The sequence below is a fragment of the Zeus faber genome, assembly GCF_960531495.2.
Source record: "Zeus faber genome assembly, chromosome: 22".
Lineage (NCBI taxonomy): Eukaryota > Metazoa > Chordata > Actinopteri > Zeiformes > Zeidae > Zeus > Zeus faber.
In genome coordinates, this window is record NC_137209.1 from 8827736 (window position 1) to 8847449 (window position 19714).

At 42.0% G+C, this 19714-nt stretch overlaps 1 protein-coding gene across 1 annotated transcript; it reads left to right on the top strand.

Annotated features, from left to right (window-relative positions):
- Positions 1–397: 397 nt before the first annotated feature.
- On the top strand, positions 398–16210 carry LOC307247265 (uncharacterized protein). Its single transcript, XM_080023377.1, has 17 exons — positions 398–532; positions 1939–2005; positions 4145–4305; positions 4397–4477; positions 4571–4639; positions 4744–4917; positions 5191–5364; positions 7505–7568; positions 7679–7769; positions 7869–8010; positions 9463–9567; positions 9885–9984; positions 12786–12996; positions 13081–13155; positions 13882–13984; positions 14331–14446; positions 15242–16210. The coding sequence occupies exons 1-17, from the start codon at positions 515–517 to the stop codon at positions 15339–15341; spliced, it is 1851 nt and encodes a 616-aa protein (XP_079879503.1). The 5' UTR covers positions 398–514; the 3' UTR covers positions 15342–16210.
- Positions 16211–19714: the final 3504 nt, after the last annotated feature.

Genomic DNA, 19714 nt, shown 5'->3' on the forward strand with positions numbered 1-19714 from the left:
ATTCGCGCCCAATACAATATGCTCCCCCGACCCACATTAGTGTTGTCCTCATTAACACGTTTTCAGCGCTCGACCGTCCCACTTTCTGACGAAATGACTGCCCGAATCACTTAAAAACGAGTGGTTCGTTGCCGACGAGTCATTCGCGAGTCTCGCGTCGCTACGGCGCATGCGTGCGGCTACCCTGCCCCTTTTCCTCTACTCGCAGGTTTACTCCGCGGAGCGTTTACATGTACGTAAAATAAGTTTGCCCTCTTGATAGAACTCCTCTTAACATGGCGCCGAGTTGTTTTGTCGCGTGTTAAAGCGTAATATGCCACCCCCTCCCTCCCTCCCTCCCTCCCCCCAGTGCTTACAATTTTATGGCCATGTTTACAGACGAGGCGGATGAGGAAGTCTTTCCAGCGGGTTCCTTCGCGGGAGTGCGTCGCTTAAACTTGTTGTGATTCAAGCCGACTTTAGCGCGTCTCTCCCCCCTCGCTCCCTCGCTCGCTCGCTCCGTCCGACCGGCCGCATGGACGTCCGCATGAAAGTAAGTAACTCCGCGGCTCCGCGTCGGAAACGAAACGGTGCTCGGCGCGTTCGCGGTTTCCCCGGACGGCGACCTGCGCTCGACTCGCGACGCTCCCCCTTCCTCCTTGTCCCGCCGAAGAAAAGCCACTGCCAATCTCAAACTTATTTTTTGGGGGGTAGACGTGCAATAAAAAAAGAAACGCGCGTTTTGTTTGAGTATGAATTTGTCTATGTGCTGAAATCCAAATAGAAACGCGTGAAACTTGTTTTTTTTTTTTTGTAAAGTTGGCTATAAATATAGTACTTGGGTATAATAAGAAACTCAAATGCACCTTCATCCCTTGCTAGCTTACATCGCCTGTTTATCCGTGTAGTTATTGGCTTAGTCGCCCACGTCTCCGCTGTTTTATGATCTCTTGAGGGAGTTGTGACGGACGATACTCTTAAGAACCCAAACGAAGGTTTCCTGCCAACTGCTCTTGGTGTTAATAATAATAATAATAATAATAATAATAATAATAATAATAATAATAACCGTGTGAGTCGAATGCAACGAGGGGGAAATAGTAGCGGTCAAACACCAGCGTGCTGACTCAAGTAAGAGGGAGCTCCACGGCTCACCTTTCATGGTGGGGACACGAGTAAACATTTGGACAGAGTTGGTATTTGGGTTTCTTCCCGCACGCCCTCTCAATTATGGACAGTTCACTGTGTCAAACGATGGCGTCCCCGCCACATACCTGTACGTTCATTGGCCCACCGTAAATATCCAATATTTATTTATCCTATTTTTATCAGCAACATTTTCTACGTTTTCTACCTCTTCGAATATGCTGCCTGACCTTTTGCATGTACTTTTTATTACATATCCTACCTAATGTATGTACATGTTTTAAATGTTACCTTACTTATTTTGCTGTATGTTTTGTATGAGCTGAGAGTCACTGGGTGGTATCTGGGAGTGTTGATTAGTTTAGACGGGGAATAAATATCTGCTTTTCCTAAGATATAAATGTTAACGATCAATATGCTTTAACCGCTCCACACAATAGTCTCTGCGGATTCGGGTTTTTGATAGTTAAGGTTCACCACAGTCGGCTGAAGCTATTCTGTCAATACTGGATTGATTTTAATGTATCCTGATACCAGTCACGTGGTTTGCCTCTCGATGATCAAAAAATAGGGTTTAAGTTGAAAATTACAGCATTTATTTCTTAACTTAAAAGAAACGACAAACAAGGAAAAATAAGATGATGAAATTACGTCTTTATTGCATTATCTCTATACTACTGTTTATTTGTGTGTTTACAATAATAAGCTTTTCTGTCTCCTGGCCGTGTGCTATATGACAGTCCATTCAGAAAACCACTCGTATAGCACTGATCCCTTTTTTATTTTTATCCATTTATTTTTTGTTGCTTGTAGCAAGCCGTGGTGGGATTGTTGACAAACCATCCTGCTATGCAAAGGGCAATGCAACTTGGATTTTTTGGTAAGAACATCTCACTAATCTCTTAATTTCTCTTGTAAAGTTCTCAGTTTCTCAAGCACGTCTTTTGAACCCGCTGTCTGGTTCCGGATGGTTGTCATCCATCCAAGCCTAAAGCTTTTCACTTCCCATGTTGTAGTATAATTTCCCACCCGTGTACTATCCAGTGCACAGCCTAATTCCCCAATTCCAATCAGTCTCACTCTCTCATATTGGAGCACTTTCGCAGACACAAATTATGCCCATATTTAGGCTAAATCACACTTTTATTACAGACAAACTGAACAGCCCATCTCAGTCATGGTTTAAAGTTCTCTCAGAACCCAATCTTGGTGTAAAAGATGTGAATTCCAGAAGGAAGATTGGCGATAATCTATGTGAAGGCTTAAATTAAACCAGAAGCAAGTTTATCTTTGGATTAATGGATAGGGGCCTCCCTTGTCGATCAGGTTTATCTGGACTAAGATCAGCACCAGGCCAGTCAGAAGGAGCCCACTCGTCCTTCATTAACCTCATAGTCTAGAGCTAATCTCTACTATAAATGCAGGAATGTGTTCATGTCCTTCGATTATAGTGTCCTTTGATTGTCTCGACAACCGTTGATCCGATCTACTTCACACTTGCAGGCTGTATGGCTGGGGACTCAAGGATGTGCAGTGTCCAATTTGGTGGGATTTGGACACGCAACCTGCATTAATTAACTTGACCGGCGCCGAGTAGGGCTTCAGAGCTCTCTGACTGACTCACAGAGTGTCTTTCCCCAGTGCATTTCCTCCGTGAATGACGTTAACCGGCAGTTTCGTAGTCCATTGTGGAACACAGGACTGAGTCTTTGAAGCTGTGCCATCAAAATGTCTGAGAAAGTCTTACATTTTGAACGGCATGCACTAGCAGTGTCGAATTTGGTGCAATTTGGACATGTGTAATTGAACAGGCATGTACTCGTCTAACTATAAAGGCAGGAATCTCTATGGCCTTTGATTATCTTGACATCCGATCTACTTCACACTTTGTGGGTCTATTGCTGGGTGCCCAAGGACATGCAGTGTTTAATTGACACTTGTCATTTTAATTAACAGTGAGCTAGTGGGGGCAGAATCACAAAAGCCCCTTTCCCACATGGAATCCATAACATTGCCGGATAAAATACTATCCGGCAAAGGCAGTAGTCAGTCATTCCCAGAGGAGCCTCCTTTCCAGAAAAGTTCAGTGTGTGGAGTCTGTTCCCACATAGATGACACTTATGGGTACATAATGTATTGCTTCCGTGAGCGGTGTCTAATATCACGTGACACTTCGCAAAACCATCGGTTCCATTTTTAGACCAGTGCTTCCTCGTCTCCTGGACGTCTCGGTTCCCTCCGCTATAATAACCCAGTGTTATTAAATCAGTGTGATCGTTTTCAACCTGTCCTACACTCTCTGCCTCCGGAGGAGGAACGTTCTCCTATCCACTCGCTCCCTCTAGCTCTGTGCTTGTGCCCAATGTCCGCGCGACGCACCCCTAACTATAAAAGACGCGTCTAAGGTCTTAGTAGCATTTTTAAGAAGAGAGCGAATACAATGTAAGAATATAAAGACCTGGTTATAAAGACCTGGACTCTCAACCTGGCTAGGTTGAGAGTCGGGAAATTTACGGAACAACTTTAATGGAACATGGAGACCCGATTGCCTTCCCACATTACGCCAATACAGAATGTTGCCGGTAGATTTACGGCGTTCAGTGCAAGTGAGAAAGGGGCTTAAGTTTACCGGCAGTTTAATCTTCCATTGTGGAAGACTGGACTGAATCCTTGACATTTTGTTAAACTGCCATTAACATGTCTTAGAACATCTTACATTTGGAACGGGCCTGTAATCTTAAATTAATCAACTTCTTAGAAAGGTATTTTTGAATGCTGGATTAATTTAAGTAGGGTTAGCTTAGTCTTAATTTTAGATTAAATTATTAAATCCTGTCTGCGAAACTGCCCCATAATTTTATTTTTTTAATAGGATTTTCAGTTTTAGAGACAGTTGACTATCACAGAAAAGAATTTCATGAAACCTCCCTCTCCAATCAGGGGGGAAAAATACAGGATTCCGCCCTGTAATCTTTATAATGATTTCATAAATTCTACAAATTTGTGTCTCGTTCTCCAGGATTGGACGTCTACGACTGCAAGGGTGATGATGATGATGATGATGATGATGCCTTTTATTATTATCAAGACACTAGAGACCATTATGGAAATATTAATAGAAGATATTTAGGATATCCTGTGCTCCCTTCCCACCCTGTACCACTCGAGCCGGATGAGAGTGTGGGTTTGTTGTTTCAAATTTAATCCGTACACTCTAATCTGTTCAGTCGGTCGCCCAGTGTGTAATCTCTCTGTCCCCGCACAAATTTAGCCGTCCGAAAGAAAAGCGAGATTATTTGAAGAACCGAAAAAAGGCAAATCCAAGGCCGCAAGGAAGAGACTTAAAAAACAGGCGAGTCTCTGCCCTTGAAACCTCCACAGGCTGTTTTCAATAAGATGCAGTAAGATTCCCATGGCTCAGCTTCTGATGTTCTTCCCCCAACAGAGGCAGAAGGAAAAGAAGCAACAGGAGAAGCTGGAGAAGGAGAAATCCAATCCACAAAAAGATGTAGAGGTGAGTTGTCGCAATTGACAAAAGACAGGAAGTCTTCAGCGTTTAAGGCGGCGCCTCTCTGTCTTCAGCGGCTATTCATATGCAAAGGACCTCTTTTAATGCAGGAGAAAGGTGAACCACAGCAATGTGAAGCTGAGGGAACAACAGAGGAGAAGGCCAAATCAACTAAAGTACAAACCAGTTCTGACCGTCAAGACTTATCGAGTGATACGGACTCCAGCGATGGCACTGACGACAGTGGGGAGCAGTCCACCAGAGGAGAGGAGGCCAACTGCGAGGTGTGTGTGTGTGTGTGTGTGTGTGTGTGTGTGTGTGTGTGTGTGTGTGTGTGTGTGTGTGTGTGTGTGTGTGTGTGTGTGTGTGTGTGTGTGTGTGTGTGTGTGTGTGTGTGTGTGTGTGTGTGGAAACATCGGACCTTATACAAGTCACTGTTTCCACCCTTGACTAGTTTTGAAACAATTAGTGAGTTATTTTTCCATGTATTATGTCTGGACGCAGTGAGTGTTTGTTCACTGAAAAGCCCTGTATTCAAACTGTACTCTCACACTTAGGAGTTGGATATGAGCAGCACATTTGTGAGCAAAGCCGCTCTTATAGTCAAGCGCAAGTTTGTGCAGAAGGACAAGGCCAAGGTGGAGAGGAAGGCCAGGAAGAAACCCCCTGTTCGAGACGAGCTGGAGCCCGCCATCAACAGACCTTCACCAGACCAGACTGAGGCCAAAGAGGTGTGTTTGGGGGGGGGGGACTGCTGCTGCCGCTGCTATGTGCTGTGTCGAAAAAAGATTGCAATTCAAGCAACACACATACACACACACACCCTGATAGTTTCCTTCTTAGGAATAATAAGTATAATTTTGTTTTAAGAGAGGACTAATATATATAATCAGTCTTGTTTAGGTTTACTTTGCGACGTCACAAACATAAGAGTTAATCTGTCCATCTATTATGTTTTCACAAAGTCACAGAGAACACAGGAGGTGAGTTATTGGGACCAGTGCCTTACTGGGGGGCTAGTAATTTAACAGATAATGTACTGTTAATGGTGGGTGATTTACTTGCTGTTTCAATGGTGTGTAAAATATTGGGGGGGGCATAAATAAATATATATATATATATATATATATATATATATATATATATATATATATATATATATATATATATATATATATATATATATATATATATATATATATATATATATATAAATTAGTGCATGTAAAATATTATTTTGCCCAAAAAATGTAGTCCTTAAATGAACTACTCTTGTGATTGAAATAAGACCTGGACACATTTTTTGGTACCCTAACAGCTCATTGAAACAATGCTTCTTTCCTTCTGAAAAGTGATGAAATTTAAAGCAATTTTCTTGTGTGTACCTGCATGCCTTTGGTATGTCATAGAGTAAAGCAAAGAAACTGTGAAAATAGATAAATTATGGCTAAAGCGATCAGTTATATTCTAAAAAATCCTGGACAGATTTGTTGGTACCCCTTTAAAAAAGATTATAAATAATTGGATTGTAGTGATGTTTCAAACTAAGTGTTTTCTTTAATTGGTATCATACATGTATACAATCTTTAATTGAGTCATTTAGCCTATTTAAATGGAGAAAAGTAGTCACTCTGCTGTTTGGTATCATCATGCCCACCACACTGAACATGGACCAGAGAAAGCAAAGGAGAGAGTTGTCTGAGGAGATCTGAAAGAAAATTATAGACAAGCATGTTAAAGGTAAAGGCTATAAGAGCATCTCCAAGCAGCTTGATGTTCCTGTGACTACAGTTGCAAATATTATTAAGAAGTTTAAGGTCCATTGGACTGTAGCCAACCTCCTTGACACGGCCGCAAGAGGAAAATCGATCCCAGATTGAACAGAAGGATAGTGCGAATGGTAGAAAAAGAGCCAAGGACAACTTCCAAAGAGGTATAAGCTGAACTCCAAGGTCAGGGTTCATCAGTGTCTGATCCCACAATCCGTCGCTTTTTGAGTGACGGTGGGCTCCATGGAAGAAGACCCAGGAGGAATCCACTTTTGAAAGAAAAACATAAAAAAGCCAGGCTGGAATTTGCTAAAATGCATATTGACAAGCCACGATGCTTCTGGGAGAATGTCCTTTGGACAGATTAGTCAAAACTGGAGCTTTTTGGCAAGTCACATTCATGTTCACAGACAGAAAATGAAGCTTTCAAAAAAAAGAACACCACACCTACTGTGAAACATGGAGGAGGCTGGGTTATGTTTTGGGGCTGCTTTGCTGCGTCTGGCACGGGATGCATTGAATCTGTGCAGGGCACAATGAAATCTCAAGACTATCAAGGCATTCTGGAGCGAAACGTACTGCCCAGTGTCAGAAAGCTCTGTCTAAGTTGCCCATCATTTTTGTCCATGCCATTTTCATTTGTTTTATTATGTAAAATTCCCTGAATCAAAAGCAAAGTCTGATTTCTATTAAAAATGGAATAAACAATGATGGATGCCAATTACTTTTGTGAGTTTCAAGTTATTTCAGAGAAAATTGTGGGTTATTTTTTCGTCGACGGGTACCAACAAATTTGTCCAAGGGTTCAGTAGATTTGTCCAGGCCATTTTAGAAAATAATTAATCTCTTTAGCAATAATTTATCTCTTTTCATGGTTTCTTTGCTTTACTCTATGACATACCAAAGGCATGCGGGTATACATGAGTAAATTGCTTTTAGTTTCAACACTTTTCAGGAGGAATGAAGCATTGTTTCAATGAGCTGTAGGGGTACCAACAAATTTGTCCACCTCTGTATGTTGGAATGTGAGTCTGCTCATTTTGGTCTATTTATTTGTTTGTTTGTTTGTTTATTCATTAAAAAATGTTTCTCTTTTAACCAGAATTCCACCATGCCTAACATTCCCTCCTTTGAAGATAATGTTAAAATAAGCACAGAGCTTGGAGGTGAGCAGTTAACCACCGTAACACTTTCAGGAAAAAAAACTCTGGTTAATGTGTTAGTTGAAAGATTTGCTGTTTGTATTAAAACATGAACCCACACTCTACGTTTTCAGTTCTGGGATATAAGTATGCGAGTGTTGGACAGTTTCCTATGGCCGTGAAGTACTTCACTGACGCAATTAAATACAACCCTAAAGAATTTAAGTAAGTATCCCATTCCTAACTATCGCAGATTTTACCACTTAGTATGACTTTCCCAAATGTTCCTGTGATAATGTGTGTGTGTGTGTGTGTGTGCGTTAGGCTTTTTGGCAACAGGTCGTTCTGCTTTGAGAAGATGCAGGAGTATGAAAAGTCGCTGATGGACGCCCAGCTAGCCCTGAGTGTGTTTCCTGGTTGGGTCAAAGGCCTTTATAGAAAGGGCCGAGCTCTGGCCGGTCTTAAGGTAAACAAAACACACGTACCCCTTGCTGGGGTTTTAAAAAGTTTATGAACCCTGAGCACAGCAAATTTGTGCATAAATAACTCTCTGAGAGCCATTTCTGCATTAAAACCGATATTGTAGCTTGAATAGGTAAACCAGCCATTTCTACGACATCAGACCATGTTTGGATCACATCTTTGATTCATGCCTGTTGACGTCACAGGATAGTTGACAGTTTATGCATTTTGCACACATGTTGGTAAATGCAGCCCAATAATTGCATTCAGGCAGAGATTGTGGCATCTCATTCAATAAAATGAATGCTTATTATTTACCAATAATACATATAGCTCGCCTTTACACAATATATTGAGTTTGAGTCACAATTATCACAAAAAATTCACTCAATAGATGAGACCAGATATGAGACAAAAAATTGCTTTGCATAGGCCACATTTCATTGGTAGATAAATTAGCCTACACCTACATGAGCTCCTGTATGTGGCTTGAAGGTTTATTGTGGATAAATATATAATTTCTTAGGAGGAATTCTACAATTCCTTTTTTGGCGACCCAATTAAAGTCTCCCACATCCCACCTTTGGCTTACGACCCAGACTTTGAGAAATGCTGCCCTAATCACTATGCGGCCCCTTATCTTTGCCACAGTACAATTTGTAACATTAGAAGTTTTGGAGCGACCTTGGGGCGTCTGGCCCCCGTCGAAACCTCAGTGTGTGAACTCCATGTCGCTTTCAGGCTGCAGCCAAGAACCAATTTTCAGTGTGTAAGAGAGCAGCTTTTTATCTTCACCACAAGGTCTTGATACATTATTTACTGGTTCTTTTGCCTTCACAAATAGTTTTGAGATAAAAAAAAAACCCCAATAATAAAATAAAAAATCATTTTTTGGACATTTGTCATGTTCTGTTGTTGGAAATGAAACAAAGGTTAGCTAAAATGATTTTTTGGAAGGAATCGGTGAAACCAAAACGTGCCGAACAGCGTTGCCAAAATAAAAGTGCACAGGGCTCCTAAAATCTTGAACCCGGCTTCGGCTTTCCACCGTTTCAGATAACTTGGAACAACTGCTGCTGTGTTGGATGCCGTTGGGGCATAAAAAAATAAAACATAGATCTCAACTGAGAACAATCTTGTTTCTTTATAAGTGAACATCCCAATAGCAGACCGAACAACAATTGGCATTTAAAGAATGATGGACGCACAATAATAACTCTTTTTATGATGAGTTTATTGGAGGTTGCACAAAGGTTAAGACATAAGCTACACAAGGTTTGCAACCCTCTTATATATAATGGGGGAAAATACTTTATGATTTATGGCCGTAATGACTAACACTAAGCTCTGCCCTGCGGTACGTGCCGTGGTGTCGCAGTAATCGGAGGAGCCCAAATATTTAATCATGCAGTGTGACCATTTTGTTTTGTTTATATGCCTCTCTATCTACACACAGAGGTATGAGGAGGCAGCTCTGGCTTTTAAGGAGGTTCTTAAGCTGGACAGCACCTACGCAGAAGCTACCCAGGAGTTAATGCAGGTGCAGATATCTCTACTGATGGTGAGTGATGTTGCCCAAAATAAAGGGTGTAATACCTGCCCACAGTCTGGCATATACTGTCTCTCAGCGTGGTCCTAAAATCCCAAATTATGTTGTCATTTTTGAGCTAGTCACATCGCCTTTAGTCACAGAGCTGTAAATACCAAATAGAAAACATGGCTGTTTATACATACCTTTTTTTTTTATATACTTATTGTTTCTGGAGCACCAAACCTCACCAGAACAAATTCCTCTCCTCTCGTGAAAATGAATTTGATTGTGTGCTTAAGGAGTGTCCCGTTGTGTGTCTCAACCGGGATCCTGTCGTCTCATTGCAGGAGTATGGTTTCAATCGAGAGCAGAGCTCCAACGCTTTAATTATTCACGGAACCGTGGAAAAATCCCTAGAGGTGTTGTCCAAATTAATAAAAAAACCGGGTGAGTGTTCCTTTCCTCTCGTATGTCTAGCCCGTTGGCACTTACAAATACAGCTTTGCACCGGGGGGGGTGATGAACGTACAAATATAGTATTTTTATTTTTTCACACTTTTTTGAGGGTCTTTTTATTATTATTTATTTTTCTATCTATATATTTATCTATTTATTTGAGCTTTCAGAACTGTCAGTGGGTCACACAAAAATAAAGAAATGTATATACATTTACACAGGTGTACCTACAGAAAGTACCTACTTTTTATAGAACCAAACCATATAATAAAGGTACTTAATAATCCCCAATGGGAAATTCTACAGTTGCAGCAGCAATGACATACATGACAAAACACAAATAATTTACAACAGTTACATAATTTTTTGAATCAATTACTATCTTATATACATAGATAAATAGTATTTTACTTAGTGAAAGGTAAAGTTTAAAAGTGAAAGTTAAGTTAGTTTCCTCTCCTGGCGCAGAGCGGAGTCATTGTGGGTGGCTATTGCTGTGGCAGGAATGACCTCCTATAACGGTCCTTATTGCAGCGGAGCTGAAGGAGCCTCTGGCTGAAGACACTGTCTTACCAGCAGGTTGTGTAGGGGGTGTGAAGTGTTGTCCATGATGCTGAGCAGCTTATGCAACATTCTTCTCCCAGCTCCAGCTCTAGGGGCTCCAGAGCAGTCCCCAGCACAAGGCCAGCCTTCCTTATCAGTTTGTTCAGTTTCTTGGAGTCCCTGGCACTAATGCTGCTGCCCCAACAGATGACCGCAAAGAAAATTGCACGAGCCACAACAGACTGGTAGAAGATATGCAACATCTTTCTGCACACATTGAAGGACCTGAGCTTCCTCAAGAAGTAGAGTCTGCTCTGTCCCTTCCTGTAGACAGCCTCTGTGTTGCATGTCCAGTCTGTTGTCAGGTGAACGCCCAGGTACCTGTAACCCTCCACTACCTCCACCTCTTTTCCAAGGATGGAAATAGTATTCGGCTTAATCCTGGTCCTTCTAAAATCCAAAACCATCTCCTCGGCTTGGTCGCGTTTAAGAGGAGGGGGTTGTTTCCACACCATGCCACAAAGTGGTCCACCAGTTCCCTGTACTCAATCTTCTGTCCACCGGTGATACACCACACAACTGCAGAGTCGTCCGAAAATTTCTGCCGATGACAGGACTCTGAGTTGTGTTGGAAGTCTGGGGTATACAGGGTGAAGAGGAAAGGTGAGAGTACAGTCCCCTGCGATGCTTCTGTGTTGTTAACCACCCGCTCAGACACAGCATTCCCTCAGCTGCACAAACTGTAGTCTGTCTGTCAGGTAGTCAATAATCCAGGAGGTTGTGGAGGCGTCCACCCTCATCTCAAAACATGATTCTCACAGTGCTGCCTGCTTTGTTTAGGTGAGAGTGGGCTCGCTGAAGCATTAGATGATGGCATCTTCACCACCAACCTTGGGGTGGGGGGCGGTAGGCAAACTGCAGTGGGTCCAGAGAGGTGCTCACGTGAGGGTTGAGATGGGCCAATTTCAGTCTCTCCAAGACTTTCATGATGTGTGATGTTAAGGCAACCGATCTGCTTCTTAGGCACTGGGACAAGTCAGGATGTCTTCCACAGTACTGGAACCTTCCCCTGGCTCAGGCTAAGGTTAAAGAGGGGCTGTAGAATCCCACATAGCTGGTCCGCGCAGACCTTCAGGACCCTGGGGCCGAAACCATCCGGACCCGCAGCCTTGTTCTGGTGGTCTCTCCAGCTGCCTCTTCACCTAACTACAGGAGACAGACGGCTGGGTCATAGAGTGGGGGGGGGCTCTTTGTTTCTTAACGCGGGGGGAGGTGCTGATGGGGCTGTATTGAACTCCATACTGGCGGTTGGGGTGTGAGGGGAGGCACAGTGTGAGTCTGGTCTTGATCACTGGGGAGGTGTGAGAGGGAAGCAGCTGTGGGGGCAGGGAGGGTGTGGGGTCTCTGTGGCTGGGGGTAGGGGAGAAGGCAGCTGAGGGTCCTGTGCAGAACCTGTTGAAGAACAAGTCCAACTCATTGGCTCTGTCCAGACTTCCCTCAGCCTGATCCCCCCTCCACCTTGAAGCCTGTGGTCTTTTTCATTCCTGACCACACATTCCGCACATTGTTTTGCTGGAGCGTGCTCTCCAGCTTTTGCCCATATGCCCCCTTGCTCTCCCCCAGTCTCACTTTGAGCTCCTTCTGCACACTCCTCAGTAATTCCCTTGAAGGCTCTCTTCTTCTTGTTCAGCAGCTACTTCAGGTCGCTGGTGATCCAGGTTGTTTGCTGGTGTTTATAGCTATAGCTATATGTTTATAGCTATATCTATAAACACAAGAAAATACAAAAAAATACATAAGACGTTGGCCGGAGCTACTGCAACTGGCTGCCACCAACGCGGCTCCATCTACGTCACAACAAATTAGGAAACATCATTTGCATACTCAAGAACAATAAATTATTAAAATAAATACAACAAATTAAAGTAACACAAGGATAGTACATAGAAGTTATTCAAACCTAATGATATTGCTTCCTCCTTATAGAATATTAGATTAAACATAGACAGAACATAGACCCTTGACAGAAGTAAAAATATATAGTATATTAATAGATCTTGCTTAGTGTGTACAGCATATTATTGGCCAATAAAGCCTCATTCTGAAACATTTCTTGTTTTTGTGCATTTTAATTATATTTGCTCCGTAGCTTCACCCAAAGGCTGACTCTTTACTCCAGATGAGTAATGTTTCTTGGTGAACTGTGGTCATTGATAGAACTAAGCGTTTTCTGTGTTTTGATTTTTTAGGGGTTATTTCTAATGACTCGGCAAACGCCTCTCCACCGCCCATCCTTGTGAAGAATACTCTTAAAGCGCCTCCTCTTCCCCCTGGGGCTCCGAACCTGCCGCCTGCCACTAAACCCTTAGGACCCATCCAGAATATATCAGACGCTGCGACCAAAGCCGCACCTGCTCCCAACCCTACTTTAAAGACAAACCTAGACAGTCGCATCCCACAGTGAGTGTCCAGAGTCCTCAACATTCAGCCTGAATCACAGCGGTACCCAAACCATATTCTTATTTCATTTTCATTTTTTTACAGGGAACTATTTCCAATTTGGGTGGGAAACTTGGCTCCTGCTGTTACAGAGCCTGTGCTATTCAATCTCTTCAACAGGTGAGAGAATTAACCTGTCCATGTGTTACCACTCAAGGGAACAAGTTTGAAAGTGGATGCGTGGGGGTGGGGTGGGGTCATCCTTTTTTCTTTTCATTTCTGTACTTCTGATTTATTTTTTATTTTTTTTTGGTTTATGACAATCCTTTTTCTACTGGTCTTTCGCCCTGTCACCTGTCCTCAATGGAAAATCAGAACCGTTTGAGTATGAACATTTTTCAACCTTTTGTCCTGTAGCACGGGTATTCAAACTTTTAGTCAAACCCCCTCTAGGATTTCAAGGCTTTAACACACACCCCCCTCTTCCAAAAAGTACAAATAAAAAATGTTGTCTGCAAACTAACTTAGTTTGTAGTCAACCAGGTCATGTAATCACATTAATTTGTGGCCTTTATCACAAAGAAAGGTGCGCAACGAATTGAAAGAAAATTCAAAAAATATAATAACCTATTCTCCTCTTAGATTTAGAAACTTTAAATGAACAATAACTTTCAATAAAATGTCAGATTGTCAAAGGCCTACTTTTTAAAAATGAACTTATTTTTTAAATCTATAATCTCCACTCGCCTCCTGCCTTGCAATTCCTCCATGCCCCACTAGGGGGCTGCCCCACAGTTTGAATACCACTGCTCCATAGCTGCACTGAGCAATTTTTGCATTTGAATTAATGGCGTGAGGGTTTCAGGATTTTGAATTCCTTCGTCTAAACGATCTCCTCTATTGCAGTGTCGGAAAGATCCATCATGTCAAGCTTTTGAATTCCAAGCGTTGTGCCTTTGTCAACTTTACCTCCCAAGAACATTGCAAAGAATCAATCAGTCAGTTTAATGTAAGTAGTTGGTAGACATACTCTGCCTTTTATATATTTTTTTTATTATTTTATAATATGAGGTCAAAAATATTGAATGGCGTCAACCACCGTGATGACCAATGGCTCCTTTTATACCTTACCTTCTTTTTATGCCAACACTCATTTTGCCCGCCATGTATAACATCGTGTATTTTAGTAGTTTACAGCTGATTTCCCATTGACGTGCACTGCCGTTCAAAGAGGAAGTTTCTAGTTAATGTCGTTAACTTGTTTACTTTCTACCAGTGCCTTTCTTATCTGGCCACCGTTCTGTAACATCCAACATGTCTGCTCTCTTCATTGCCATCATGTCACTCTTCTGCAGGGCTACGAACTTATGGGCAAACGTCTGGGGGTGCGCTATCCTGATAGGATTCCCCCGGGCATGGGCATATCCAAGTCAGCTCTGAAAGCCACAGACCAGCAGGATGAGAACAACAGGTAGGGAGGCCTCTCAAATGGAACTCTTTTAGCGGCGCATAGTGTAATAACTGGACAAAATGTGATAACTTGTCAAAATGTCAGCTGTTTGGCCTTGACTAACTCATTTCACTTTACTAGTGGCACCTGCACTTTGAAGTAAACAAAAACAATACATAACACACCAAAACTGCTGGCTTTAGTCATAATTTATATCAAGAGTCACGCTTTGGTGCTTGATCAGATTCCGCCGGAAGGCTCACACAAACAAAGTATTATGGATCGTGTATGTTTCTTAAGATGGCGGCAATGTCGTTACCGAATGCTCTCCTTGTTGCACAATAAAGGTAAAATCTGTTACATTTTACAAGTTACTACAAACCTGCAGTGTTATTGGATAATGCATAATATAACTTCATATTACAATTTGTTTTCAGCTTTGTCAAGCATTAAAAAGAAAAATGGATGGATGCTACGATATGACTATATACACTGAACTTAATGATAAACAACAAAATACAACCTAGAAATAGTAGTGACCCCCAAAAAAAACGTGGAAAAAGTGGTCTCATTCAATAACCAATGAAACAAACCTAACAGCGAAACCAGAAAGATAATCCTAAAGAAGAGCTGAAAATAATGGGGAATGTACAATAAAACCTAATGACAACACAAAATATAGGCCAAAGAAAATGGACACAAAACAGTCGAAAGATTAACCTAAAGTTGCCAACCTTTGACACAAGCGCCGTAAACCCAAAAAACGAAACAACCATATGAACGAACAAAATACATTGACGTGCAATTTTTCCGCAGGGGAAACGAGTGCCACCATTGGAACAACTGGGGATACTGCAAAAGAGCCTACTGTCCCTTCAAACACGTCCCTGAACACAAGGGCGTCAAGAGGATCTGAAGCAGGAGCCCCTGATCTGAGATCCACACCAAGAAGAGGTTAAAACCTGCTCCATCACGCCACACGCAGTTATGCTGTCCCAAATCCAGAACAGAACAAAGGCTGTATTACATTTTTATTCATACTTTTTTTTTATTTGTATTTTTTTTTTAGCAGCAGGTGGAGATGGTAGACCCCCCCTTACCTAAAGGAGGTTCAATTTTCAGAGTTTTTTTTAAATCAAACCCATCTTTGCCTTAATCGCTTATGTCACATCAAGGAGAGGGGGGGGATAACAAAAAAGACAAAGTGCCAAGATAATTTCTCCAAAGTTCCTCAGTGCTTTCTTGCCTTTACAAAATTTGGCTTGTTTAATTACCATTGAATTGTGTTACGCTGAAGAATAAGGGTACAGGGTGACTATGTTTATCTGTCTTGCTAAAAGCCATATTTTTATAACTGTCATATTTTATCTTTTTATTTTGCCACTTCTTTTCTCGTCAGTCAAGAAAGTCAAAGAATTCAGAGTAAAGTTGACCGCTATTAGTTCGGCGTAACTGGTGTGAATGTATTAGGCAGTGACCGGTCCCCAATCTCTCACAGTGAAAAAAGGATGTCGCAAAATACTTATGTCCATAAAAGTTTTTTATTTTTTATAATTATTATTTTTTTTTTTTTTTTTTTTTTTTGTCTTGTAAATCAAGCCAGTGTTCATCAAAAACAAGTTCATCCCTTTTATTCATTTTTAGTCTATTTGTAAAGCTGACTTTGTCTGGCATGAAAACACTGACTCATTTATCAGTTCTGTATCCTAACACTTTAATGTTATACCGACAGTGTCATTTAAACAGCTTTGTGCAACCAAAAACAATTAAAGATTCTGCCATTTAGTTAGTGTGTGTGTGTGTGTGTGTGTGTGTGTGTGTGTGTGTGTGTGTGTGTGTGTGTGTGTGTGTGTGTGTGTGTGTGTGTGTGTGTGTGTGTGTGTGTGTGTGTGTGTGTGTGTGTGTGTGTGTGTGTGTGTGTGTGCGCGCGCCAACAGATGGCAGCACAAGCCAGGGATCACTTGCTGGAGATTGCTTCTCGACAGCACACTACTTTTCTCGGTCTATTCAGGGGTTTATCAACCTCACCAGTGTTGGGGCGAAGCAAGTCCATTCAAATTACAAAAACTTGAGATCAAATTAAAAAAAAAAAAATAATGACGAGGTTCAGTAGGCTGCCGTAGTTCCTACATTGTTTGGTTCAAATGGAACCAAAACACTACACAACAACTCAATGACATAATTACATTCCAACGGTTATCCTTTCGTTAGGTGCACAACCATAGTTTTCTGACGGTACATCAAAGTCAAAAACTACGTAGTTTTTGAATCATTGAAAGGTAATTACGAGGGCACATGGCCATATCCTCACAGCTCTTACAGATGCCTTTCCAAAAGGGCTCCTCCAGGAATAAAGAGCATATCTCTTTATTGTCATTGTTCAAGTAGGATGCAAACAAAATTTGTCCTCTGCATCTGACCCATGGTATACCCAGTAGCGGTGGGTGGCTGCAGTGCAGCGACCGACTCCAGCTTTTGCCACTGCCTTGGTCGGGGCCGCTGACAGGAGGATTAACACCCCAACGCGCACGTCTCGATGGTGGGAGGAAACCACAGCACAAACATGCCAACTCCACACAGAAAGGACCTGGGACGGGCTCTGAGGCCAGTCCAATCTGTATGTACGCACATTCATTGGGGTGGTGACACTTAGTAACAAGTAGTTCTGGGTTATTCATCATTTAAATTGACAAATGGGGGGGGACAGGTTGTCTTAAACCAAGAGTACAGGTGGGAACTTCTAAAAGTGACCAGGATGAACTGGTTCAGGAAAGTGGACTTCAAAAGTAGGGACAGTCAAAAATCAATACGAGGAATGTGGATGTCTTCTGCTTTTGACTTGACTTTCAACTCTGGAGTGTAAAGCAATCCAAATATTTTTTTTTTTTTAACCCTCAAGTGCGGACATGGGTATGCGCATAAATTCATCATTACTTCAAAGCCATCAATATGTCTACATTGTCAGTTCAGACCTGCCAACCTGCACGCATTTTGTGCACCAACTACGCAATTCAGTCAAAATACGCAGGTACGGAATTCCAGCTGAAACTACGCAGAAAAAATGAATAAAATTAGATCAGTGTCAGATATATTTTCTGGTTCTGTGCCGGTCAAATGTACACGCCCAATACTGTGTTCATGTACTGTACTCGTAATAATGCGCCAAAACTCAAACGTAATGTAACTTAGTTATATAGTGGGCTGTTTGGAAGTACTCCAAGGTAAACAAAGAAGATTAGATAAATCATTTATCATCTGACAATACTGTAACATTGTGCAGACTGTATATATCACTGTCGCCGTGGAGCTCCACTCGTGGTGAAAAGATTGGCCCTTTTTTGAGACTCATTCTTGACGAGCCACTTGGTAAAAACGAGTCGTTCCATTTGATTCACTTGGTTTAACGCACAGTGTGTTAAGGTTGAGTTTTGGGGTGGACCCCAAAGGCAGAGACTTGACAACGAAACTGAAGACCGAACAGAGTTTATTATACAAACTGAGTGGCGAGCAGGTAGTGGAAGCAGGAAGCCGGCTAGAACGAAAGGAGAACCACCACGATGGCCGAGCACATGGAAGCCCGAACGCAGGCGGTACAGAGACGAGCGAACGAGACGGAATTATCTGGCACCGTGGTGGGGTCATGACCGGGCTTATATGGAGCGGCTAGTGGTGAGTGGAGTCAGGTTTGCCGGATTGCTGCCTGGGAGGAGCTGGCCACGCCTCCTGCCACACACACGACCCACCAAGGGAAAATGAGGGAAGAGGAACAAAAACTGACAGTACAAAAAACAGAATCCTAACACAGGGAGCGAAGGAGGATTTCCAGGGAACGAGAGTGAGAAGAGTCGGCCGTTTATTTTATTTATTCAGTTTTTGTAATGATTGCAATTTATTTGCAAAGTACCATATAAATATGATATAAATGTATATTTGCACTTAAAGTGAAAGAGACTTTAATTTGAAGTTTGAACTGGACATTTCCATGTTAGTTATATGTCGGGTCCAGTTACAGGTTGAATTATAATGAGACTTGGTGACCGTCCAATATTCTGTTTTGTTGGAACCCAGTGACAGTTTCATCTTCTATTATTGTTCCACAGTGAATAATGAACAATAATAAACCGTGTCAAAATCACCAATCTCATTATTGTGGTAACTCACGGACGTATTTGTCATCGGCGTACAGCAGATTGGAAATGGAAATCTGCAGGTCAGAGTTAAAAAAATAATAATAATCTGAAATTGCAATCGGTGTATCTCTCGTTGGTAAACATGTTCGGTAACTTCATGAGACGATGCATTTCAAGGGGTTTATCCTAATGATGTGAATGTGTGTACTGTAGAGACGGCTTCGGTGTGAATAACTGGTGGAGTCGTTTAGCTGCAGGAACTTACACCACGGAGACTCCCTGTTACACTGTTGTGGTACTCAAAATATTTTCCCAAGGTTGCCAGGTCTGTCAGTTGTCTGAAATAAACCAACGCCTTTGTTTCAGTTTTTGTGTTTTATCTTTTGACTTCAAACACTGACTTATCCTCTGGGCTCATCTATGACCTGGAAACAAAAAGACGACAAAACGTCTGCGTGACTTTGATTAAACTGAATCTCCGAAAAAAAAAAAAAAATCCACCCTTCCACGGGGGACAGTATGTCAAGTGCTACACAGTCATTTATATTTTTGTAAAGTGAATATACTTCTTCATGAAAAGTTTTTTCTGTCGACGTTGCTGTTGACACGACCCGGCTCGGGGGGAAGGACAAACGAGGGGGACCACACTTTGTTTTTGAGTAAACAATATTCATTAAATGGGCTTTAAACCCCGTTTCACCATCTTATTGGTGCTGGGAAAGTCAAAACAGCAGTTGTAAATCATGATCTCCATATTTTATATATATATATATATATATATATATATATTTTATTTTTTTTTCCCACTTATTCGCCCATCACAACTCAGATGTCTGATTGATGAAAATGATGATTTTTAACTAATAGACTTAAAGTACAAACCAATAATACAGGGCCATAACAACACTTCGAACCTCCACCACCTCAACACCCTTCCAGCACGCCTTGGTCACCCATCGGCCTCGGTACCCGACGAACACATTGAGGGTAGCTCACAAGGAAGGACCGAAGAGGACGTCGGTGAAAATGATAGTCGGAAAAAGTGTTTAATCCCGGCGCTAAAACCTAGGACCAATACGCCCCGCAACATTGTTGCGGACCGCCTGGCGCCTCAATGTTCCGAATTCTGAAGGCTGCACAAGGGGGATCGCCCACTGGA